The following is a 24,366-nucleotide window of genomic DNA, read 5'->3' as shown; positions in this document are numbered from 1 at the left end:
TTACTTTTCCCTGAGGTTTGTATCCAGGTTATTTTTAGTGTTTTTTTGTTAATAAATGAAAATCAAGTCCTAGACTGAAATGGTGCATCCAATTGTATTTATTTTTTTCCCGTGGGTGACAGTGTGAGTGAATTTCCATTTATAAAAATATCAAATCTAAGTTACAGTCTCAAAGTTTGTCCATGAGTTTAACCCTAAAGGTTAAACTTTTTTTTTTTAACCATTTTGTGTAGTACCAAGAAACGACATGGCACCCTTGCCCACCCGGACACTCGTGATGGCTACTCCGACATCAGAATTCTTTACGCCACTTTCCGGAGGCGTCTCGCAGTCTGACACCACCCTGCGTTTGACCACGTCACCTCTCGCTGCCCTAGAGCCACGGGCGCCTCTCGGCACTGTCAAGACCGTTTCATCACAGGAGTCAAAAGCGCTTGGGTCGCACTCAACTGCCACCGTCACCGTTGAGTCCACTACACCTGCAGGGGACAGCAGCGTATCACAACACTGTAAGCAAGCTGTTTACTTGACTTTTTTGTTTGACTTTGCTGTATCTGGAAAGATCTGTCATTGTAACTAAGGGTTCATTTCCATGAGGGTTGCATTGGAAACGCATAAGGAACTCATTTGTCAGTTACAACCTGCCCAAGAAACATAATAAAACCTGTGACAAATACATGGGGAGAACTGACTAACCATGAGGCGCCCCGATTCTTTATATGAGAGGGGGAAAAACAACAGTCACCGAAGGGTGCCAACTATTATTTTGATTCTTAACTAATTAGCCATTTTTGTCACCGCTCGGTTACCTTTTTTTTTTTTTAGGTGTATGTTACTATATATACAACGAAATAATGCATTACAACAAGAATTTAAACATATCCATCATACACCCATCCACTTTTATATTACTTACTGATATTATGGAACAAAGACCTTTTTTACATATAAAAGGCATGACCCTGAAGAAAGATGGAGCAGTGACTTATGATAACTCAATTCATATAGTGATTGATTGGACCACTTGCACTACCTATTTACTACTTTTTGGCTCATAACCCAGTTTTTTTTATTACCTTTTCCTTCCATCTGCCCTCCCCTACTCTCCCATCTTATCACTCATTCCTTCTCACATCGTTTCATTCCTTAATGAACCTTCCCCTTTATTTACACTCTGTCATTCTCTCATCTCGTCTCCTTCTAATGGCCCTTGTTTAATGTCTTCTTCCAGCTGGAAGTGAACATTTCCTTCTTGGAGACAATATGACAGTTGCTGTTTTAGGAGTGGTCATCCCTATTGGTAAGTCACGTTAAACCTTTCTCATTGTTTGTCTTTCCTTGTTGCCCTGGAGTCTGTGATCGATGTATTCTATTCATAATCATCTAGTCTGGTAGCAGTAGAGAAGTTTGGCCAAAAGTTTCTCTTCTCTGTTTGTCGGACATTGCTGCTTTATTAATTTTGCACAGCTGGTGCAATCTCACCCCTGTATCTGTGTAAGTGTAAAGGTTAGCACACCCACATTGCTCTTTTTTTAACTGCTTGGACAATGTAAAACAGACAAAAAGAGGGAAGACAGGTTGAAGGAACCCTCACCCATATTTCAGAAAGGAGGTACATACGATTTGAACAGTGCAGTTGTCCAGTGCCAAATATCACAATTTTTATTTTCACCGAAATTTTCGTTAAAGAATTTTGGTAATGGAAGAGTGGTTTTCACATTGGCCTCGCAGTACTGAAAGGCAGGGTTCAATCCCAGGTTTGGACCACCCCGTCTGGAGTTTGCATGTTTGCCCTGGGCTTGCCTGGATTTTCTCCGGGTTCTCCAATTTGATCCCACATCCCCAACAACATGCATGTTTTGATCTTCAAAACATACTCCTCTTTCATTTTTTGCTTCTTGATCACATTTCTATGCCTCTTCATTATTTCCCTGCACGCCATTCCCCGCACGTCATTTCACGCCATGGGTCAATGATGCTTCATTAACGCTGCCAACCTCCCCCCTTCTGCGGCTGTGTGTTAAACACATGCAGTTCCTGTCATTGCCACAGTGGTGTTCGGCCTGGTGTGCGCCGGGGTCTACCTGGTATGGCGGAACTGGAAGCGCAACTCCACCAAGAGCATGAACTTTGACAATCCCGTCTACCGCAAGACCACCGGCGAGGGCGAAGAGGACGAGATCCACATCGGTCGGACAGACGCTATGGGACACCAGGGGCACCACGTGCACCACGCTCACCACCTCCATCCATACCAGCAGAGCGTTGGCATGGGAGTGGTGAGCTCAGGAGGTGGTGCCTGCCCACAGTTTATCACCCTACCGCTGGGGGGTAGCGTGGTCGATCCGGGGACTCATTGGTACACGGAACAGCCCATGCTCGCCACTGCCTGAGCCACAAGCTGCGGCTTCAGGGGGAAAACATGGCGACAGTGGCACGTGCACATCAGCGAGGTCAAAGGTGATTCTGGTCACCGAGGAAAAGGGCATACATATCATCCAATACCATGTTATATGCCAATTTTCCTAATTCTAGCGTTTTTGACAATTTCTTGTTGTGGAAGCTGGATCTATTTTTGCCGATGAAGTCATGTTGTTTGCCATTTTCAGTTACCAAACTGGGTTTGTCCTTTGCTTTAGAGTGGATATTCAATATCAATAATTGAACCTTTTTTTCTCCCCTCAATGGCTGCCATTTACCATGATAGACGCTCATACCGTTCCCTGCCAACTCTCCTAGTCCAAAAGGATTTAACGTCCATCATTGTCAAACAGGTAGCCATGGAAAATGTGGATCTGCGTTGATGGGACAATCTGTACAGGTTCATACAGTGTTAAAAGGAATTGTATTCCTGGAGCCTTTCTGTATTTGAAGAAAAAACTTTTTTTGCTGTTTTCTTAGTCTGCACCTGGGAGTGCCGTTATGCGCTAATGAACTGAGAAGCAGTATTCATATTTGACCTTCAACAGTCTACAAAGTACTACTACATTAAAAGGGGAAAAGTGCTTCAGGAGCAGAAATATGGATACCTCTGTTTTACTGTGATGTTGAAACGCTGTGAGGTCTCAACTTTTAGTCAGGAGGGAATATTGCAATTATGCGTATGCCTGCAATTTACATAAATACACACAGCAATAGAGAATAGATGGAGATGCATTGTGCACTTGCTCCCCTAAACAAACCTGCATGAGTAGTTGCTTCACAATTCAGCCATTTATTGTGATATGAGTGGGAGGGCCCAAAAGGTGTTGTCATAGGTTTGACAAAGACAAATATCACATTTTCTTTTCTCCCTGATTCTGACACTGTGTAATGCTTGTGCGAGTGGGTGTTGACTGTAACACTTAATGTGATTTCTAATGTTCATCCCAGGGCCATATTTGAACGGTTTTTACACTCTGTTGCACAACCCTCTTTGAATGCCTTCTGTGTCGCATGGAAGTTTGTGAAGCTGTGCTCAATGTGTAGATGAATGGGTGCGTAATTGTGTCTGTATGACAGCGATGAGGGTGCTTTTTGACTCATTGATATGTAAATATGTTTTTCAAAAGGTTTTTAATGATGTAAAATAGGCTTGATGTAAAAGACATGATGTAAATAAGATTTTAGATAGTGTTCACAGGTATATTAATTTATTTGTATAAAGAGAGCACTGAATTCCCTGCTTGGAAGAAATCTAAATTCTTCACCAAAGTTGTCAGCATTGTTTTTTTTCATGTGCGTCAATGTTTTTTTATTTGTTTTGTTTGTGGGGGGGTTGGGGCCTTATTTTTGCGTTAGTCCATATAAGCTACAGTGGACTCGCTTGATGTTTTGTTGTCAAAATTTACATTACAGTGAACATGTTGCTGTTACTGTAAATCTGTTTGTTCGTGCCTTTTTTGGGGTTGTTGTTTCTTTATTATTGGTTTCATTTAAAAAGAAATGGATATTTGCAAAGATGGACTTATTTAATTCAAACTTATTGATTTTCTGTAATGTATGACTTTTGAATTTCATGATATATTGGTATATAAAATTTCAATGGGCATTTTCTCATTGAGTGTTTGTCCTTTATTTAGTGGCTCAGGGATCACTTTTGGCGTGTAGGTGTTAATTGTTTGCTATTCATGGGAGCTTTCCCGTGCAGTATTTATAAGGTAGTTGTGATGTAGAAATTAATCCAGCCAATGACTAACAGGAAGATGTATTTTCATCATTCTGAAGGTAAGGGCCTCCTGACAAAACCTAAACACCATTTGGGTATTAGTATTGATGTCATTCAGAGATGTAGAACTTGAGTTCTGTGGGCAAATTAGTGTGTGTTCTTCTCCAGTGAAGCGTTAACGATTTTTCAAGTATCACAGTTCTCATTACTTATCACACTTGAAAGAGATTTTGTCTAAATCTCTTTTACGACCCTGGTATAGAGTAGTATTATACTTACTAACAGTGCTTGATGTAAATTGGTTACAGCATCTGAAGAAAAAAGTATTCATTATTTATGACATACTGGTGCATTAACTATGACACAAACATATTGCATTAATATATTTCAGATTTGCTGATGACTTTTGTTTTTCCCAAAATCTTAAATTTGTGGTGGAGGAGATACACCATCTGCTGGTATTATTTGGAAGTAGAGTAAAAAAGGACGGGGCACTGATTAAGTTGCCATCAAAATATGCCATTGTATTACTTTAAATGTCAAATCATATAAAAAGAACGTGCACAGATGTAGGTGACAAAATAATCTTATGGTTTTGTATTTCTTAAACTTCAGTTGTGCAGCAGTTTAAAAAATGAAATTGGAAAACTTCATTTAAAAAAACAGACAAAAAAGGTGTTCTTGGTTGGGCAAAAATCTAATCCAAAAATCAGTATCAGGAAACTCTACTTAAGTAAAGATTAGACTAATGTGTAAATAGCAGCAATAGAATTTGTCAAAATTGCACTCTAATTTTCCAAGTTATCTTAACTTATTCGCTGCCACTAACGGCTATATTAAATGACCACTGGCAAAACAACCAGTTAAAATATCTCGTACATCTATCATCGTTAAGGGTCAGAGAAAGAGATGATAAAACACTCAGGATGCTGAACATGTGGATTTAAAAAAAAAGGTAAATTCTATAAGTCCTAAAGTTCTCCACTTAATTATGAAACAAGGTCAAGAGTATAACTTAAAGTATATTGTCTTGCTTACATAGTTGAGAAGTCTCCCAGATTTGGCTACAGAGCTTGAGCCCTGGCATGGGCTTGCAGGAGCGTAGCTGTGTCACTGTGGGAGTTGAACTTGGCGATTGAGAGGGCCGTTCGTCCACCCTAAAAATGAAGGAAACATATTTGAAACATGCAAAAAAATCTCAAGTTTGTCTGGTTACCATGTTTTTTTTGTTTCCAATATCACCTGATCAGTGAGGGTCAGATCACACTGAGTCCTCTCCAGCAACAATCTTGCAATATGAGTGTAGCCTCTCTCAGATGCAAACATGAGGGCTGTGGTTCCCTGACCATCCTGGATGTTGGCATCTGCGCCACAGCTAAGCAGCAGGCGAACCATCACCACTCGTCCATGTCTCACAGCCAAGTGCAAAGCGGTCTGACCAGTCTGTTGATGTGAAGTGTTCGGTTAAGGAAAGAATTCATTCACACAAAGCCACTTGTTTTATTTTAAAATGTGCTATGATTATCATAATTGGACTGTGGATGAAATCCCCCAAATTCCTTTAAAAGTGCTCTTGCTCCAAAAATGTTAAACGTCGCCTCATTCTTCATTTTAGCCAAACATTAGCTCACAAAGTGGTAAACCATACAAGAAGAATTGGTAGCTTTCATATTAGTGTGTCTTTCTTATAGCCCCAGTCAAAGGTTTTTTGGTAGTTATTTACCTGGCTGGAGCGGATGTTAATATTGCCCAACTCCATCAGCCTGCGGACCACCTCCATGTGGCCAGGGTTGTCGGGGGCTGTCAGTGAGGCCAGCATCACTGTTGTGTATCCCGCTTTGTTCTGGAAGTTCACGTCACTTACTCCTGATGCCAGGGAGATATAATTTGTCTCATTTTTCTTTTACTTTTTACAAAAAATGAAACGGTTTTCCCTTACCTGTGTCTAAAAGTAGACTAACAATACTGTAGTTACAATTGGAAACACTGTAATGGAGGGCTGTGTTGCCATTATCATCAGCCAGGTTGATAAGGAAAGCCAGTAAGGAAGGTGTTGCCTTTTTGACCTCTTTCAAGTATGCAGCTACCTTACTGGCTACTGAATTCTCCTCTGCTGCTGCAGCAAACCAGTTCTGGAAAAGCACCACAAGGGCCTTCCTCTTCAACCAAGAGGAGAAAACCCACAATTACGAGCTATTTAAGTGCCGCCTGTAAGATTTACAAGTGTACGCACTGTGTCATTGGTAGGGTCCTCAATGTTGTCCATGTGCTCATTGAGGTAGAGACATGCTGACATGAAGTCGGCATTTACCGCTTCGCTTCAAAAAGGAAGAAAATCAAAGGGAGATGTTAGAGAAAAACGTAAGCAAGGAGAAACCTTATTGTGTTCTGGTAGGAGGACTGGCCGACCCTCACCTGCCTTGCGTTGTTCTTTTGGAGCCTGAATCCTCCATCTGTTTTCCTATGGGCATTTTGGCCATTTCTGCAGCAGTAGCAGCTTCAACAGCTGCCAGCCCTCCATCTGTCCATCCATTTCCTTCTGATATCACTTGCCGTTTTCGCTCCATCGCTGTCTTTTCTTGTTCTGTATACACTTGGGTTGGAGCCATCTCCCAAGGGTCTGTGGTGCTCTCTTCCTGTCCTGAACTACAAGCCATCTGTGACGCACTGTCCTCCCCAGCTGGATTGTAGTCAATTCTGCATCTGGGTATTGTGTATAGTACAGAAAATAAAGTGAATTAAACTGATGGTATGTATTTATCAGTCGAGTCAATCCAAACAAATATTTGAAAGCTTTTGTGTCAGGGTGATAGTGATGATTCATTGCCAGCCATCCCAGGCAAAAAGATTGGACATCAAGCACCATCAATGGCAGCCGGTGAGTTGAAGTGAAAAGTTTCCTCTATGCATGTGAGGTAAAAATATTATTCACTAACCCTTTTGCAGCAGCATTGGAGATCCAAACTCCAGTGTCAGTTGTCATGGCGCAATCCCCACCTTTGAATGAAGTATATTGATCAAATTGATGCTGTTTTCTTTTCTGAAAGTGTTTTTAAAAAGAACTAAAACCACTCTTACGGCTATAAAATTCAAATATGCATGTTGGGTTATTGAGAAAGCTGACAGTCAATAAGTGAATGATCCAATCTGTTCATTCATTTTGCAACCTGCTTATTCTAAAAAGGGTCACAAGGGGTGCTGGAGCCAATCCCAGCGAACTATGGGCAGTAGGCTGATTGGTGGACAGCCAATTCAGGGCTGCTCTAATCCAGTGATTTGCAAACTTTTCCATTAAGCACAATTTCAAAGAGTTCCACTCAAAGTACCACGCTAAATATAACACGTGTACACAAATTTAGTGAATCATTTTTCTAATTCTCGCAATTTTAGGCTCAATATTACTCATCAGTATAAAATGGATTCTGTCGTACCGTTTCTTTGAATAGCATGTCTTTGTTTGTGTCCAGGCTGAGTGCAGTATGAGGTCAGGATATTGATGAGTCCCATCATCTCCTCCTGCAAGGAGATCATTTTGGGACTCGTGCGCCGTACATGTTTCTCTTCCTCTACTTCACTCAAACACTCCCATTGTTGTTCCAGGAGTTGCTTGAGCCTGGTGATGTGGTGGATGACCACAGACATGTCAGCAGAAACCTCCACTGGTAGAGATTTTTCAGGGGAATCAGCACGTTCTCCATTGGTGCTGACACATTGAGATTTTGTCATGGTCTTGTCCTCCTGCTGGTCGACCACCACCCTTTCTGCATGGACCCACACCCCAGGATTTGCGACCAGGTTATCAATCTGTTCATCTTTGCCTTTGCTTTCCTTCTTTTGGTGCTTAGGTTTCCCAGAGACCCTATTAGGGTCCATCTCTTTTTCGTGAAGCTTCTGTTCCAGTAGTGCGACTTTAGCTTGGAGAGACGTCACTGTCAGCAGCTCATCCAGATCTGTGCTGGTCCTCCACTCTTGTGCAGGGTCACGTACTTGATGATGACATTGTTCTGGGCGTGGTGATTTGAAGGTCCTGTTCTTGGAGAGTGGTTGATTGTGTGACCTCAGTTTTTCGTTTTCCTCCTGTAGTAGACAGATTTGTGCTCTGAGGTCAGGAATGACCCGTACCTCTATCTCCAGCTCCTCCACATGGTCCAAGGCATCTCTTAAGCGCTTCAACAGACCTGAACAATCCTGAGTGTTGGGACTGTTCATAGAGTCAAAAATGTCTTCACAAGACTGGTTTCTTTCTGCGAGATGTTCTTTTGAACTTCGGAGGATTCCGGGCTCCTCCAATCCTTGTCTCAAAAGCACCGTAAGGGGCAGACTAGAGGCCCGAAGGAGATGAGGTCGGATGTGCTCACCCAAGGGTTGCTCATCGAATTCCCGGATTTTGGCCTCTATTTCCGCTCGTGAAATGGGCGACCTGTGTTCGTAAAACCAAGAAGCGGGACCTCGATGCGGTTCCTCAGAGAGCCGAGACCTGTGGCTGAGAGCTCCGGTCGAGCCCCAGGGGCTCTGACGGTAGCTGTATCCTGAGGGGTTAGCCTGTCTGGGAAACGTGCTCACCCGGGGGCCTTTGCTGTGCCGTTGGATGGAGATTCTTTTGATGGTTCTCCCTTTCTCAATATCGTCAACATATTTCAGGAAGTCCAAGTCTAGACGAAAACCGTACGGGGTTTCCACTGAGTATGGAAGTTTGCCTTTAATGCCAATTTCTGAAGCTTTGTCCGTATCCATTTTACCTGGAAATACATTTAGGATTAATCATTAAATATTCTAATATAATTGCACATTTCGGCTAATTCATTGCCATTGAGACGAGAGTAATTGTGAATTTGTTTTGTAATGACTTTATAAACATTTGCAATGTCATACCATTTCGTTTTTCCATAATTTTTCCAGGTTTGCTGTCACATCATCTGGTAGATTTGTCTGTCAAAAATGGAACAAAATTCAAATTCAAACAGAAACAGACATTAAAATAAGTACCTGATACCTTTTTATATTCATTCATTCATTTTCCAAACCGTTTATCTTCATAAAGGTGTGAGGACCAACCTGGTATCAAACACACAACTCAAGAACTGAGAGCCCAACATGCTAACCCCTGCCCACCAGTCCACCTACCTTTTTTCCACAGAGATGAAAGTGGTAAGTGCTTGTGATTGTAAATATGCAGCGGAAAATCTGAATAAATTATCAGGTAATGAATTGTGGGCAAAAAAAACTAAAAGTACTGTGCTCCTGGAATTCGACTGCGGTTTAACTGTGGTATTTTCAGGGAGAAGAGTCCTCATTGATAGGGCGAACATTGACACTGTTTCAGCTTCATGCACAAAACCCAAACAATTGCACTTAATTGCTTTCCCTCTTCATCCATCACGTTTTTTTGAGAGATGTGTTGCTGCTGCTTTTTCACTTATACTCTGATTCATTTCCTCCATGCACACGGATGGTTGTTATTCTCCTGTGGCATGTCTGATCTTCACTTGATTACTACCCTCCCGTCCAGGATGAGGGATGAGAATAACCAACTATGTTTCAAGCTTTTCAGCCATGGCCAGCAGGAAAAAAACAAACCAAAAACAAAAACACAAGCATTGTAATGACTCACTGCTTCCCTCCTTTCTAAAATCCACTTTCTTTTTCGAACATTTTTCAGTCTTTAACGTCTTTTATGTTGCATTTTCATTCAACGTTGAAAAGAGCAATCTTACCATCATGAATCCAAAACCTAACTTTTTCTTAAATAATAGTCACAAAATGAGGCCTCCTGCAATCATCTGTAAAAGCACTGGCATAGAATCTTTCCATAGAATGTTAAACTAATAGCTTTTTGAAAGCTATTTTCCAGGGTAACAAATGACGATTCATGGAACTGAAGCACAAATTAGCAGTACTATAATACCTCGCCACTTCGCAGTATTTTTTTTATTTTAAAGAACACATTTTATATAATGTATTTGCACTTGCTGTCAACTAAATCTAGTCTTCTCCTTTGTTTCTCTAGCTTTCCTCTGCCTGTCACTAAGGCACTCTGCAATGCCACCAATGCCATAAACAACTAATTCAAAAATGGCTTAGCTGTGGAATTTGACCTCCATTATTTAAAACACGTGGAGAGCAGATGGAATACATGTATGATGGTTAGGTGTTTGTACATGGACTCTGTACCAGGCAAACATTTAATGATCTGATTGTATAATGCATGGAGACCAACATGCATATTTTACTTGCATGGATTATATTACTTTGACTGAAAAGGCAAGTATGCAACTGGGCTTTAAATTTAGCAGGGATCTTTTGGCACACATGCTGACATGTCTTAACTTATAGCACATACATGTGGTGTAAAGATGTGTTATACGTGTCTTCAGGTTAGATGTAGACATCTCTCAGTTTATTTGGTGAAATGGGCAGATTATCACTGGGTCAAATACTTAAAATTACTTAAAATTGGAAGGAAAAATATTCTTTGGTGAATTTAAAATATGTACATCATAAAAAATCAAATCACTACTGAAGAAAATATTATTGTATCTCCACACTGTCAATGTGGGAAACCTTTTAGAATGGTAGTAAATTAAACAAACAAACAAGGCTGTGCAGCCACTGTTTTTCTTACACTTAAATATAGTCATACATTTCTTACTCACCAACCTGACCGCTAAAGAAACAATATTGGATCTGGGTTAGGAATCTCCCAGAAGTCATCCACCCCTTAACAATTTTCACATTTTAGTGGCACAGCTTTAATTGTCTGTGATTGGAGCTGTTGGTCCGTCTCCACCACACACAAAAAGAGAAAGAAACTGAGTTAAAATAGTCACTTTACCCCAAAGAGGCCCCTGAAAACATGACCATTGGCTCAGTGAAAACCAAAGTTAAAAATCAAGAATGCATTTAATCCCTTTGGGATTTTCCAAACCAGAGTTTTCAACTCATTGGTTGCCATTGACACCAAAATCAATCACTGTCAACCTTCCCAGTTCAAATAGATTGGACGCATCTCATTGTTATTGATAGGGAGAATGTCAAAAGTTAATTATTTGAATGCCATAACAATAAGTGACGTCATGTCTGGCCTTCTTGGCCAGTTTCTATCTTCAACAGATTTTCAAAATACTCTTAATTGGAATTATATCACCCAAAAAAGAGCAATAACATCATCCATTGGTTTAAACTCCTGAACATGAGCTCCCATTGTCTGCTGGTTTATTTTAAAATATGACGTCTGCTCATTCCATCTTGTCTTGCTTTTCAATGGTCATCTGTAAAATAGTTTGCCTTCTTCTTTTTATGATCTTTGTTCTCCTCCTAGAATATCTTCCCTTTCCATGACTTTTTGGCTGCAGATTCTGTCTTTTTCCACAGCATAACTGGAAGACATTTTGATACTAAAACCAGCGGTTTGGCTTGATTTTGGCCTTCAAACTTATTTGGGATAGTTTCACTCTGTTGTGTTCAGTCTGTAGCCAGTGGTATTGTGTGGTAATTGTGGACTCTCATGTCATAGTATCCCAGAATACTATACAATAGCAGCAGAGTAGGAGATACACTGTGGCATCCAAATTACGGTGTGGGTTATTTGCAGGCAAAGCTCATTGCCTAAAGCAGCTGCCAGAGTTTCACGCAAGACAGGACGCCATGCTACATTAATGGATAAAGGTTAAACGTGTGCAGCTTTGTGTGTGATTACAACAACATACATCATTATATACAGTTACAGTATGTGTCAATCCTTTATACTTTACAGTGCTGGCAATAATAAAGTAAAGCTGTTTTCCTAAAAGGTATTTACCGTATAACAGGCTTTCTCCAGCCTAAATTTAGAAAAAAAAATTTTTTGAGAAGACATTAAAAAAACTCACCTCTATGCTGTATATTGCTGGTAAAAGTAGTCCACAGTTATCCCTCAACACAGTGCGTCCTGACTTTGTGGGTGAGGATGTTCGTGTCTTGTGCTGTCAGGCAGAGTGACATGCCGGGTCTGTTTGATAGATGCCAAATGTGCGTGCAGCCTCCACCATAACAGAAGCTGGGTTTCTTCTGAAAAAGACAGAAGAAAGCAGGGAGGGGCTTGTGAACATGCCGTCCTACTAGGCGGTTAAAATGAAGAAACATTCTCACAGTCAAGGCGTGTTTTTTTGCTGAGAAAGCCAGCTGTTTGTCTGGAAGCACGGCGGCATTATATGACGAGATGGGGCATTTACTCGGGTGGGGTGTAATATAAGAAAAACTGGCACATAGTAATCCATGGGTCAGACCTGGACCTCCCTTGTGCTGAATGTGTAACTCTACCCATTGCTATGAAATGTATGTGAAGGCAGCAGAAGGCAGACCAGAGGGCATGGTGACATCTATAGAGGTTGAATGTCTTTGGGCATACATTTCATTCTTTGTGGTTACTTGTTTGGCCTCTTTTCCTCTCATCTGCTCACTGTAAAGACAATAAAACTACTGTATTTTCCAGATCATAATTCACAGTTGGTTTTTTTATAGTTTGGCTGTGGACGCAACTTGGGAGAAATTATTCACAAATTATTATATCATTTACCATGTTATTTTTGCACTGAACTGCAAGATGGCAATCTAAGCCTGTATTGATCATTTCAACATTGGCGGTGGGTGCACTTTTTGCGTATCTCTTCAAGGATAACCACAGCAAACCCATGGAATTGCCTGTAACTTGAAGACGTGAGGATAGGATTATTCAATTGGAAGTGAAAACTAATTTTATTTTCCTGTTTACTGTTTTTTTGCTTCTCCTGATTTGGCTTGTGTACTCTTCAGTGAATACACCTGTCCCAAACTTGAGCCAGAGTGAAATTTAAGCTTCTTCTACCTTGCTATGTCCCTCACAAATGATAGAAAAGGAATCCATAAATATTAGAAACATTACAAAAAGCATTTTCCATTATACAAGCAGACTACTGACTCCTTGAGGGTTTGTGGTTCACCGTGGAGGCAGCACTAAGGGAAAAAAACAGGCTTTATTGCTTTAACAGACTGTACACATGCTGGAGAAACTTTACTTTCTAAGAGACACTTGGAGTTGAGTCATATTTAACTCATTCGCTGCCATTGGCAGCAATAGATGTCCAGTTTTTTAGGACTGAGAGGGCTGCCATTCATCATTGACTGGTAACCCCATTTCAATTGGCTTGGAAGACTATCACTAATGGCGCAGAACGTAATCATTTGCATGTCAGCCCTTCCAGTTAAAATGGATTAAACATGCATTGTAGCTAAGCCGCCATTTAATCAAATAACAGTGCTTGACTATTTTTCCATTCATCAGAAATTGAAAGACAACCCCTTTGAAGTGTACTATTGCGTCAACCAATCGACATGCGTTATATAATAGTGGCTGGTTGTGAGAGGAGTGATGCATTGTGCTGTCTCTGCATTGGTCAAGAGAAGCATAATATTTACTTGTAACGGTGACCTATGGTTCAAGACCACCCCTTCAACCCATTGGCTCCCATTGGTGGACATAGACGTCAAATTCATTTGAACTAAGAGGCTTTGTATGGCATTACATTTCAGACTTTATGGTATTTTGTTTTGTAACCAATATGTCATCTGCGCTTCTAGTTGTTGGTAAAAACAGTCCTTTAACAGTAACTAAAATGTAAACCAAAACATAGGATTGTTTTGATTCATAAAAACTTTTTGGGGATATTTGGCAGAAGAAAAACAAACAAACAAACAAAAAAGCAATCTAAAATTCAGACAAAATCAACGAGACATAACAACTACGACAGTCAAGATAATCATAATAATAATAACAGAATTTAATTAACATGCGCAAGTAGTAGGACGACGGATAAACTTGAAACAAGTATAATTTCTCGTTGCATTGAAACATTTCTGGCAATCCAAATTTTACCCCACAATGAAATGAAGTTAAGATTACATTACCATCCATGTCTCTTCCCGCCTTCTTCGACACGCCTTCCCGTTCCAAGGCCAGTGGTCACTGAAGTCACATGATGGCAGAGCTCACCTCCCAAAAAGTGGGCCACATTGCAACCGACATTTTATTTTGCTGAAATCAGGCGAGCTTGTGGCTGAAGTCAGAGTTGTAACTATGTTTACTGTGTAAACAACAAGGGCCTCATGCGACCCTGTTGTTCCACCAGTGGTTAACATTTAACAGACAGACATTGGCATTTCCTCTGAAGATGGCTGATCATACTTTAGGCATCGGTCCCAATCCTCTTGATTGTTTGTTTGGTAGCTTCAGTGCAGTCAGCCATTGTAGGTGCAGTTTTTCATTCAAACTGAAACAAAAAGACACATCATGCAAGTGTAATCATTTGATTGCAGTCAGGTGCTACTTATTTTAGAAGACACACCTCATTGGTTAAACTTTCTGCACAGGATCGGTTGGAACAAAGACCAGGATCCAGTGCAGTCCTTTGCGGAATCAGTTTGAATACCCTGGTCTAAACAGGCTTCAGTATTATTGTCCTAATAGGTCAATATAATCTGCCATTGCCCAATGCATGTGATAATATATCTTTTTTTTCAATCAATCAGATTTAAGATTCAATAATCCACTCATGATTTTACAGAGTGGCATTGCCAACTTCTTTCTTCAGGTTGGTTGAATGTCAGATTTAAGATTCAATAATCCACTCATGATTTTCAACAGTGGCATTGCCAATTTCCTTCTTCTGATTGGTTGAACGTCAGTTGGAGAAAGAGAACACTGTGATGTCACTACCATCACTTCCATATAGTATGTAATTTTGACCATTGTCTGATGAAAAACACCACTTACATATACATACTGTATATAAAATATAATCAAATATAGTTCTTTTTACTGTTTGTTGTTAATTTGACAATGAACATTTGACGGTTTTCCTGATTTTTGTTTATACCAAGAATGATATAATATGCAGTGTACTTTGTGGTTCTATTTTTTATAAATGTTCTACTGGCCACCCTAAAATTACAGTTTGGTTGACGTAAAAAAAACATTGTCTAGAGCTCTCTGTATCTATCAACTAGGTGTTTATAGATGATAAGATTAGGCTGTTTATTGGAAGTCATATTGGTGCTCCAAAGTATGATGTGATATTAGTAGAGACTAGGTAGTAGAAGAGACTCCAATCCATCTAGGAACTGATCCAAGTCAATCATTGACACACTGGTGACAGTGCATAAACCGCATGATTTTTGACCGTCCGTGTCTCTTCAGCCAGTCACAGAAGAGGGAGACAGACGGCTTTCGGCAGCGGGATAAGCAGAACAAAACATGAAAACATCTCTGATCTATTTGGTTGTCCTAGCTGGCACCTGTCTCCCTGTCCTGTGTGGCGAAGAGAAGCCCACCGTCCAGCCCGAGACCCTCACTGAAATCCGCTCACCCTTCGTGGCGCTTGATGAAGTACGTGTCCTGGCAAATGGCCTCCTTCATCTGGGCCAGAGCATGCGGGACTTTGTGCGCAAGACCAAAAGACAAATCAGTGAGATTTTCCAGAAGCTCAATATCTTCGATGATTCGTTCAACAAACTTTCTGTGCTGGCCGTTGAAATCAAAGTAGAAGAAGAAGAGCTGAAAAAGACGGCGGTGGTACTGAAGGCTAATAATGAAGTGATTAAGGACATATCTGTTCAAATCAACTCCAAGGTGGACACCATCATGCAGGAAAAGAATTCTCTGCAGAACAAGGTTGAAGACATGGAGGAGAAGTTGAGAAGTTTGTCTCAGGGAATGTTGAATGGAGAGCAAGTGGTAGAGATCAACAGCCTGAGGGTGAGTCAGGCGGAATTTATACTTTTTTTGTTTTTTTCTTCAAAGAAATTCTATATTTTTTATGTGGATTAAGTTGAGTAAAAGTAACACATCCATGAAATACTGAAAATTGAGGCTACTTAATATTTACATAAGCTGAAAAAAAATTAAATATGTAGGAAACTGTCGTGATTGATTTTTTTTGACACCCACAATGCTCAAGAGTATGAAACGATACAGTACATGAATGAATGAATGGTTTTACAAAGAATATAGTTAGTTGGTTTCATTCAGTAACCACATACATGGTAAATCAATAACTTGCCGTGATAGAGGAAACTGTTACGTTTTGGATTTTGCACTCAAAAATGAATTTTAAACAGCTATCAGGACTAAAACAAAATGATATTCCCAAACCAGTATTTTTTGCTGAAATTGAACAAGTCGTGTGCTCCAGCTTTAATAGTTACAAACTCACTCACAAAGACAACCGTAGCGAGCAGCAGAAATTACTGTAAAAGCAGTTAACAGAGCTTAAACTTTTTTTACATTTTTTAATACAAACTAGGGAGTGATTAACGGCCAGGAGCGAAGCATCACCGAGCTGTTGAAGGCTGTGAGGGACCAAAGTGATCAACTCATCTACCAGAGGAATAAGATCAACATTCTGGAAGAAAAGGTTGTGAAAACATCCATTCTCATGACATGTCTAACCGCCAAAATTTGCTGTAATTGTAGATATCACGAGGACATGAGAGCATAACGTATTTTTTTCTACTGGCAGGGAAATTGATACTGGTCATGTTTGGGTTCTAACAAAATGCGCATGTGTACATAGTATGTGCATTTATATTGAGGCACTGTGATGATTGCCTGACGTGTGGATAAATTATTGTTCAAATAATGTGCACCAGCTTACAGCCAGTACATTTGCCCAAGATACGGTTGAAAGGAAGCTTGAATTCTTCAACAGCGAAACTCCAACACTCAGTCCTTATCTGGACTCTGACTCCAGCAACAATTCTGCAGCGCTGGGTAAGATCACCATCAGAACAGCATGCAATGTGCAAATGCCAAAAATGTAAAATTTTGTTTAAAAGATCTCCCAGTGGACTGCAGCGACCTGTTCATCAGAGGTGAGAAAAGCAGTGGTGTGTACCCAATCAAACCTAATGGGTCAAAGCCCTTCATGGTGTTTTGTGACATGAGTGCAGGTAATGAATATACATTTTTTTCCATTTGTAAATTGTAAAACATGATTCGACACCATCTTGCTGCTCAAATTAAAGTTGGAAAAAACATTGGTTTTGTTTTCTGCTAGCACATGGTGTAACAGTCATTCAGCGAAGAACGGACGGCTCTGTCAACTTTGACCAAACTTGGGAAAAATATGAAAATGGATTTGGAGATTTTCACTGTATGTCAAAGCAAGTGACCTGGGTTTCTATGAGGTGCAATAGAGGTCCAAAATCAAGTTCGTCTCTGTCTTATATACAAGAACTTCTCATTTGTGGCCAACTGTGTACTCTTGCAGGGGAGTTTTGGCTGGGTCTCAGTAAAATTCGCTCTCTGGTTGCTCAGGGCAATTCTGTCCTTCACATCCATCTGGAAGACTGGAAACAGACCAAACGCTTTATTGAATATACGTTTGACCTTGGCGGTCCAGAGAGTAGCTACACTCTTCAACTCAAGCTTCTGTCAGGAGATCTTGCTGACCCCTTGAAGAATCAAACAGGCATGACGTTCTCCACTAAGGACAGGCACAATGGCAAGAACTGGGATTCCAGCTGTGCCCACACAGGTAGGCTATTTACGACATTATGTTGTTTTGGTTGTTACTTCTACGCAAAGAAAACTCCAACATTTTTGTTCTACATTTTTTTGTAAAAGTTACGCTAAACTACTAGCAGATGTTGATGCAGGAATTGTCCAATTGGGAAAAAAAATCGGTAAAGCCATAAAAGAAACTACCCCCAAGATAATTAACAACAAAATATTGCTAAAAAACATTATAGTTTAACTACTACTGTGTTATGGCAATTGTGATACCTGATGGTGATGTCAATTCTTGTGCATGCACAGTACTTAATCCAAATAGTATTATCTCAGTAGTCAGCACGTTCGACTGCCATAATAACACTGTATGTCGGACCTTGGTTGGAGACAGTGATGTGAACATCATTAAAACTGGTTACATATATGGAAGAAGGTATAAAAATGATTATATTAAATCTTTTCTACGATCATTCTAACTCCAAAAAAACTACCATTTAATGTACACTTTCTAAAGCACTAATACTGTTTTATATGCATTTAATTTTTTGCAGAAGTTATATAAAAATGAGTATATTAAATCTTTTCTACGATCATTCTAACTGCAAAAACCTACCATTAAATATACACTTTCAAAGCGGTATCATGTTTTAGATGCATTTCATTTATCTAACATTGCTTCTCACATCAGGTGGTTGGTGGTTCAAAAGCTGCGAGGACACCAACTTCAACGGGAGGTATTTCCTTGTGAGACATAAGGGACGTTTGGACCGTCGAACAGGGATCCATTTAAAGCCTGGTCGAAAAGCATCTTATTTGCTAAGGTTCACGCAGATATCAGTTCATCCCTTCAACCCTTTGTCAACATCTTCAGAGACAGGTGGCTTTCACGCAAATAGCACAGATGTTCCACAGTAAATACGAAACCATGAAGAACATGTGTAGGGGTCAGAACCATTTAGTGTATGTGATAATGGTGATCAAATTGAAAAATAAATTTCACATAGCCATCAATTTCTATACTGTTAGCGAGCTGCCAGTGGCAAGAAACCTCAGTACAACCGCTGAGGGAAATACCCAAATCAAGCCTACTATTATTTTACTGCCTATAGCTAAACTTAGTCCAAGGTAAAATTTTAAATGTGGATGTCTGCTTCATTATATACTTTTACTTAAAAATCTACTGCTGTAAAATGTAATATGGAGTTCACTCCCATTTCTGTTCTTAAAAATGTTATTGTGAATGCCATTTACCTCTGTTTTTTTTGAGTGAAAACATGTGCTGTGACCACAAAGGATGCAATATCCATTCACAATTTAATTTGGAGCTGTTACTTTCATATTTATCTGTAAAAAAAGGGGGAAAAGCAATGAGATGTAGAACTATTCCATTTGTTTGTGTTTACCCTAATTTGTGGATCAAGAAGAATTGTGTGTCCACGTCATAGTCCATAGAGGGCAGTGCAGATCATTCTCCTAAATATTCCCCCTTGAAGAAACTGATTTACTGTGAAGGAGCAGTCTTGATAACTACACTGCTATGCTGCGTCTATTATTAGATTTGATAATGTGTTTTTTAAAGGCGTGATAAGAGCCATATATCTCCTTTCATTTTCAGTCATCTGATATTGTAATTGCCACCTCATTGCTAATGCGCCTCCTTCAATGTAAGATGCCATCCTTATCTTGCATGTCATAACTCTGCGCCTTGCTTGCAGCGCTTCAACACAGACACACCCAAACACAACTTTATGGCTTGACAGTGATTTCGCTGCACATGTGTGAAGGAGTGTCTTTAGTTACTCTCTCTGTGTACGCACGAATTCAATTGGAAGGTTATTTTAGGTGCAGTAAGGACCACTGTCAGTCTGTGCACACTGCGAGGGGAATTTCCCCTCCAGACAACAACTTCTCTAAAGCTTTGCCTCGAGGCAAAACTCCACAACAAAGATGGACAACAGTCCTCTACGTGTTTTGACTGTACCGACGTCCCCTTACTCTGACCAGAAACCCGGTAGCAATGGCCTGAGAAGAAAGGTCCACGTCTTCCAGTCCAGGAAGAACTATCTGCACAACTTCATCCAAAGTATCTTTTCCTCCATTGATCTTCGTGACCGTCAGGGTTCTGCATTGGTTGTGGGAGGAGATGGGCGCTTCTTTAACCAAACCGCTATTGAAGTCATTGTGCAGATGGCAGCAGCCAATGGGGTCAGTGGCACTTGGTGTGTTCATTTAGCATCCTTAGAACTGTGACTTTGTGCATCTCATGTACTGTATCTGCTGGTTATAATTTCGTCATTGTTTTTGTTGTACCTCTTTGGTGATATTTTAATGCTTAGGCCAAAGTATTCAATATTTGCCAAATGCCAGAAACATCTGATGAGTCCACCATTTGTCATCCTAGCATTAATGCCGACTATAGTGAGGATGGGGCGACGCAAACGTCAACGTAGGTCATTGTGAGTTGTAGGGGATAATATGATAAAGACAAGAGGGTCCATTGGGAAGTTAAAGTTTAGATTTAGGAGGTGTGGTGTTTTTTAAGTGCCTCAATTTACACCCAACTAGTGAAATGTCAAACCAAATGAAGAACCATAGCACATCAAATCCAATATTAATTGGTGTCCCTGCTCACAGCAGTCCAGCAAAGCACGTGAGGTCACACAGACATTTACCTGCGGCATTTCCCCAGGTGGGTCGTCTCATTGTTGGTCACCATGGGTTAATGTCCACACCAGCTTGCTCCTGCGTGATCAGGAAATTCAAAGCCATCGGTGGTATCATCCTCACCGCCAGTCACAACCCAGCAGGACCTGACGGGGACTTTGGAATCAAGTTCAACACTGCAAATGGAGGTATGCTCAGTGAGACAGGAAGAAGCATGGTGGGGAGCAACTGCCAAGAGAAGGATTAGTTAAAGTCAAGCATTGGCTGTCATTGACTGCGTGTGGCATTCAATCCATTTGAACTGCTGTCAGTGGTAGTGAATGAGATAGACAGAGTGTGCAAGGTAGCAGTACAGCATTACTCTGAGATTAATTGGATGATTGAAGATGCAGGAATTGTTTGGTTGAGACATTCATTACAAAGAGAAAACTAAACTGAGTCATTCTCCCTCACCAAGGGCCAGCCAATGATGGCATTACAAACAAGATCTTTCAGCTCAGCAGAACCATTGAAGAGTTTGCCATCTGCCCCGGACTCCGACTGGATCTCACTACTCTAGGCAAACAGACATTTGATCTGGAGAACAAATTCAAACCTTTTATAGGTAAAATGAAGGATGACAATGTCTGAGAAATTAATGATTTCAACCTAAAGCTTCTTACCATTTTGTGATTGTGCTCAGTTGAAATTGTGGATGCCGTCGAGTCCTACGCCAACTTGATGAGAAACATCTTCGACTTTGCTACTCTGAAGGAGCTTCTTTCTGGCGAGAATCACATCAAAATAAGACTGGATGCAATGCATGGAGGTAAGAGCTTTTTTCTCTTGTGCAAAAAAAGTGGCACATTTGAAACGCCTAAACTTATACTACAAAATTGCTGTGATATCAGTCAATGTGTGAACCAGTTCCCTACTTGCCGATTTCCTCTCTCCAGTGGTAGGTCCATATGTGAAGAGAATACTATGCGACGAGCTCGGCTGTCCTGACAATTGTGCCGTTAATTGTGTCCCAATGGAAGATTTTGGAGGTCATCGTCCCGATCCAAACCTCATCTATGCTGCAGACTTGATTGACATCATGAGAGATGGAGCATACGACTTTGGTGCAGCATTTGACAGCGATGGGGTACAACAATTGAAGCCAAAATGCTTTTAAATTAAAACCAAACTAGGGTTTGACATCCGAGACCTGAATGACTTGGTCTTGACTGTTTGACTTTAGGATCGAAACATGATCCTCGGAAAGCACGGCCTCTTTGTCACCCCGTCTGACTCGTTGGCCGTGATCGCTGACAACATCTTCTGCATCCCCTACTTTCAGCACAGCGGGGTGAGGGGCTTGGCCCGCAGCATGCCCACAAGTGCTGCCTTAGACAGGTAAAGTGCGTGTTATTTTATTCAAATTTTGACCAATATTTTCAGGCAAGTCTGTGTTATGTCAACTGACTTGAAGGAATTGTATTTGACAATAGTGCTTCCATTTAGTTAAAAAAAATCAAAGCTCTGTGAAAAAATGTGGCCTTAAATGTATTTTTTTGCTTGCTTGCACGTTTCAAGTTTTTGCATTTGCTTTTCTTGTATTTCAGTTTGCGCCTGTGTCCATTAATTTCTATTTTTGTACTTCTTGCAGAGTAGCCAAAGCAACAAAAATAGAGCTATATGAAACTCCCACTGGGTGGAAGTTCTTTGGAAACTTAATGGACGCGGGACTACTGTCTTTGTGTGGTGAAGAAAGTTTTGGAACAAGTACTGCTTAGCATTATAACATAATTATTAGTATTTTCACAATCCGATTGCTTTGACACATTATGTTTCAGGTGGAGATCATATTCGTGAGAAGGATGGTCTTTGGGCTGTACTGGCGTGGCTGACCATCATGGCCTCAAGAAGGCAAAGTGTGGAAGAAATACTTCAATACCATTGGCTAAAATATGGACGAAACTACTTCACCAGGTGTGTTCAAAGACTGACACATTTAGACCTGGAGTAATTAAATAAATCAAAAAGTGAGATATATCAAAATCCCTTCTCACCTCATAGCTCAAAATTTCACATGAATGTGAATGTTTTAATTTTGTTTAAGTGGTTTGCTGACTTAAATTCAGATGGCATATGCTCACTTTCCCCCATGAGGGCAAACAGATGAGTTAAAAATATTGGTAGGTGAGAACAATGCGTTGCTCAGATAATTCCTGCCATCTAGTGGGCATTACTTGCTTTAAAATAATTAGTTTACCTTGCTACTTGAAAAGAAAATTAGAATGTCAATTGGAAGTAAATCAAACACTGCAAATGTGCAATAATAAGCAATTAAGATGTTTCTATGCTGTATGAAGGAAGCATTGTTGGATGCTTTTTGTCTTGTTTTTCCCCCAGGTATGACTATGAAAACATTGACATTGACGCGGCTTGTGAAATGATGGAGGATGTTGAGCTTATGATTGCAGACAAGAATTTTGTGAGGCAGCGATTTGCAGTAGAAGACAAAATCTACCAAGTGGAAAAAGCAGACAATTTTGAATACACGGACCCAGTTGACAGCAGTATCACCCGGAACCAAGTACATTACATATGGCAGTACCTTATTTCAATATTTCAAGTGCTGGTCAGACATCTGAAATTTCCCAATCTCTCTGGAGGGTCTGCGGATTATCTTCTCTGATGGTTCTCGAATCATCTACAGACTCGGTGGTACAAGTAGTGATGGGGCCACCGTTCGGATCTACCTGGAAACCTATGACAAGGAAGCCATTTTTCAAGAAACACAGGTGAATATAGTATTCAAGAACCCATCAGTTAAGTATCTCAAGAAGCTAATGATCTCTTGTTATGGTAAAAATAAAAGAAATGGTGTCCCCATATTAATTTAAAAAATAATATTTAAATTATCAGGGCTTGAGTTTATAGTCCACTCAACTGTGAATTGCAAGAAAGCTTTTTTAAATCTTATTTTATAATAAATTAAGTTTACCAAATGTCGAATTTACTTTGTAATGTTTTTAATTCTTTAATTTATATTTTTGTTGTTGTATTTTTATTTTTTTTTGACAGGTGGTGTTGGCACCATTAGCCACAATCGCTCTGAAAATTTCTCAGCTCCATCATAGGACTGGTCGAACTGGTCCGTCAGTTATCACATGATTTATCCCACAAGTGACATCACAATGGCTTTCATTCAAAACACAACCACACACATTTCAGTGGTGGACTTTTGACTTATTACCACAGTGAAACCTTTATATCAGAATATTAACTTTATATTCCAATGTAGCAATAATGTTGATTTTTTTTGAAGACAAAATAATGTAATGCTTATTTTTTTGCTATATTAAAGAGCTTTTTATTTTTAGTTTACGAATGGCTTTATCCTTGATTTTCTTTGTTGGTCATCACAAGTAGTAAGGAGTGATATGTTTTATAGTGAAGTTGGTTGTTTATTCTAAAAGTCTATTTTACTAGCCCCATTATTGTGAAATATCACCTGAAAATGTCAAAATGCTTCTTGTGGAAAATGAAAACTCATCAGTGAATGACGACCATAAATTGGAGTGAAATTGATGTATGCTAATGCGTAAGGAAAAAAAACTTTGCAATATGCTCATGCATATCCACAAGCACCTAAATTCAAACCCTGTGGAATTTAAAGAAAAAATACAGACAACATCCATTGTCTTCCATATTTATCAAATTACTTTTCAGGTGACTTATTGTTTCTACAGGTGATATTAAACCAATATGCTAAAATAGTGAATGTGTAAATCAGACATTGTATATAGTATCTATTTTTTACACGCCACCTATTCTGTTCAGTCTTATTTTTGTTATTAAAAAATGATGTATTTTTTCATGATTAATAATGTCTCATTTTTGAAGAGTTGACTTTTATCTCGCAATATTAAAACGTAACTAGTGCACACAAATCATCCTTTTTTGACAGTCACAAGTCATCGGAAAATGAAGCAACTCGCATTCACCTCAGCGGTTGAATTTAACGACTTGAACTTGAGTAATGACAATTTCATGCTCGCATAAT

General features: G+C 39.9%; 4 protein-coding genes across 6 annotated transcripts in view; 3 read left to right on the top strand and 1 right to left on the bottom strand.

Annotated features, from left to right (window-relative positions):
- The window catches only part of LOC144085612 (low-density lipoprotein receptor-related protein 8-like), a 39,064-nt gene extending 35,026 nt beyond the window's left edge, over nt 1–4,038 (top strand). Inside the window, exons 16-18 of the mRNA XM_077615074.1 lie at nt 234–509; nt 1,232–1,300; nt 2,035–4,038. Of these exons, the coding sequence (XP_077471200.1) occupies nt 234–509; nt 1,232–1,300; nt 2,035–2,393 (704 nt within the window). The 3' untranslated portion in view covers nt 2,394–4,038. The remainder of the gene's footprint in view (nt 1–233; nt 510–1,231; nt 1,301–2,034) is intronic.
- Nucleotides 81–14,431, bottom strand: LOC144085613 (KN motif and ankyrin repeat domain-containing protein 4-like). 2 transcript variants are annotated; one of them, XR_013304195.1, is made up of 13 exons: nt 14,069–14,431; nt 12,016–12,193; nt 9,020–9,077; nt 7,579–8,886; nt 7,084–7,144; nt 6,563–6,850; nt 6,381–6,465; nt 6,087–6,306; nt 5,871–6,013; nt 5,390–5,590; nt 5,186–5,304; nt 4,427–4,458; nt 81–479 (listed from the first exon to the last, which is right to left on the bottom strand). XR_013304195.1 is itself a non-coding variant. In XM_077615075.1 (12 exons), exons 3-11 carry the CDS (start codon nt 9,033–9,035, stop codon nt 5,212–5,214), a joined length of 2,415 nt encoding a protein of 804 aa, XP_077471201.1. In that variant the 5' UTR covers nt 9,036–9,077; nt 12,016–12,193; nt 14,069–14,431; the 3' UTR covers nt 81–479; nt 5,186–5,211. The 2 variants fall into 2 exon arrangements, 1 of the variants encoding a protein (XP_077471201.1); XM_077615075.1 differs by lacking the exon at nt 4,427–4,458.
- A 914-nt stretch (nt 14,432–15,345) lies between these two features.
- On the top strand, nt 15,346–18,915 carry LOC144085947 (angiopoietin-related protein 3-like). Its single transcript, XM_077615647.1, has 7 exons — nt 15,346–15,914; nt 16,462–16,572; nt 16,808–16,928; nt 16,994–17,107; nt 17,215–17,310; nt 17,428–17,694; nt 18,358–18,915. The coding sequence occupies exons 1-7, from the start codon at nt 15,414–15,416 to the stop codon at nt 18,582–18,584; spliced, it is 1,437 nt and encodes a 478-aa protein (XP_077471773.1). The 5' UTR covers nt 15,346–15,413; the 3' UTR covers nt 18,585–18,915.
- Nucleotides 18,916–19,076: 161 nt separating this feature from the next.
- Nucleotides 19,077–24,024, top strand: LOC144085946 (phosphoglucomutase-1-like). Of its 2 annotated transcripts, XM_077615644.1 has the most exons (11): nt 19,077–19,874; nt 20,359–20,521; nt 20,791–20,937; nt 21,016–21,141; nt 21,269–21,459; nt 21,556–21,710; nt 21,964–22,079; nt 22,151–22,286; nt 22,710–22,893; nt 22,973–23,101; nt 23,385–24,024. In XM_077615644.1, the coding sequence occupies exons 1-11, from the start codon at nt 19,617–19,619 to the stop codon at nt 23,472–23,474; spliced, it is 1,695 nt and encodes a 564-aa protein (XP_077471770.1). In that variant the 5' UTR covers nt 19,077–19,616; the 3' UTR covers nt 23,475–24,024. The 2 variants fall into 2 exon arrangements, with proteins under 2 accessions (XP_077471770.1, XP_077471772.1); XM_077615646.1 differs by lacking the exon at nt 23,385–24,024 and having other exon boundaries at nt 22,781–22,893.
- Nucleotides 24,025–24,366: the final 342 nt, after the last annotated feature.

The sequence above is a fragment of the Stigmatopora argus genome, chromosome 12 (genome assembly GCF_051989625.1).
Source record: "Stigmatopora argus isolate UIUO_Sarg chromosome 12, RoL_Sarg_1.0, whole genome shotgun sequence".
NCBI classification, from domain to species: Eukaryota; Metazoa; Chordata; class Actinopteri; order Syngnathiformes; family Syngnathidae; genus Stigmatopora; species Stigmatopora argus.
This window is presented reverse-complemented; position numbering and strand designations above follow the sequence as displayed.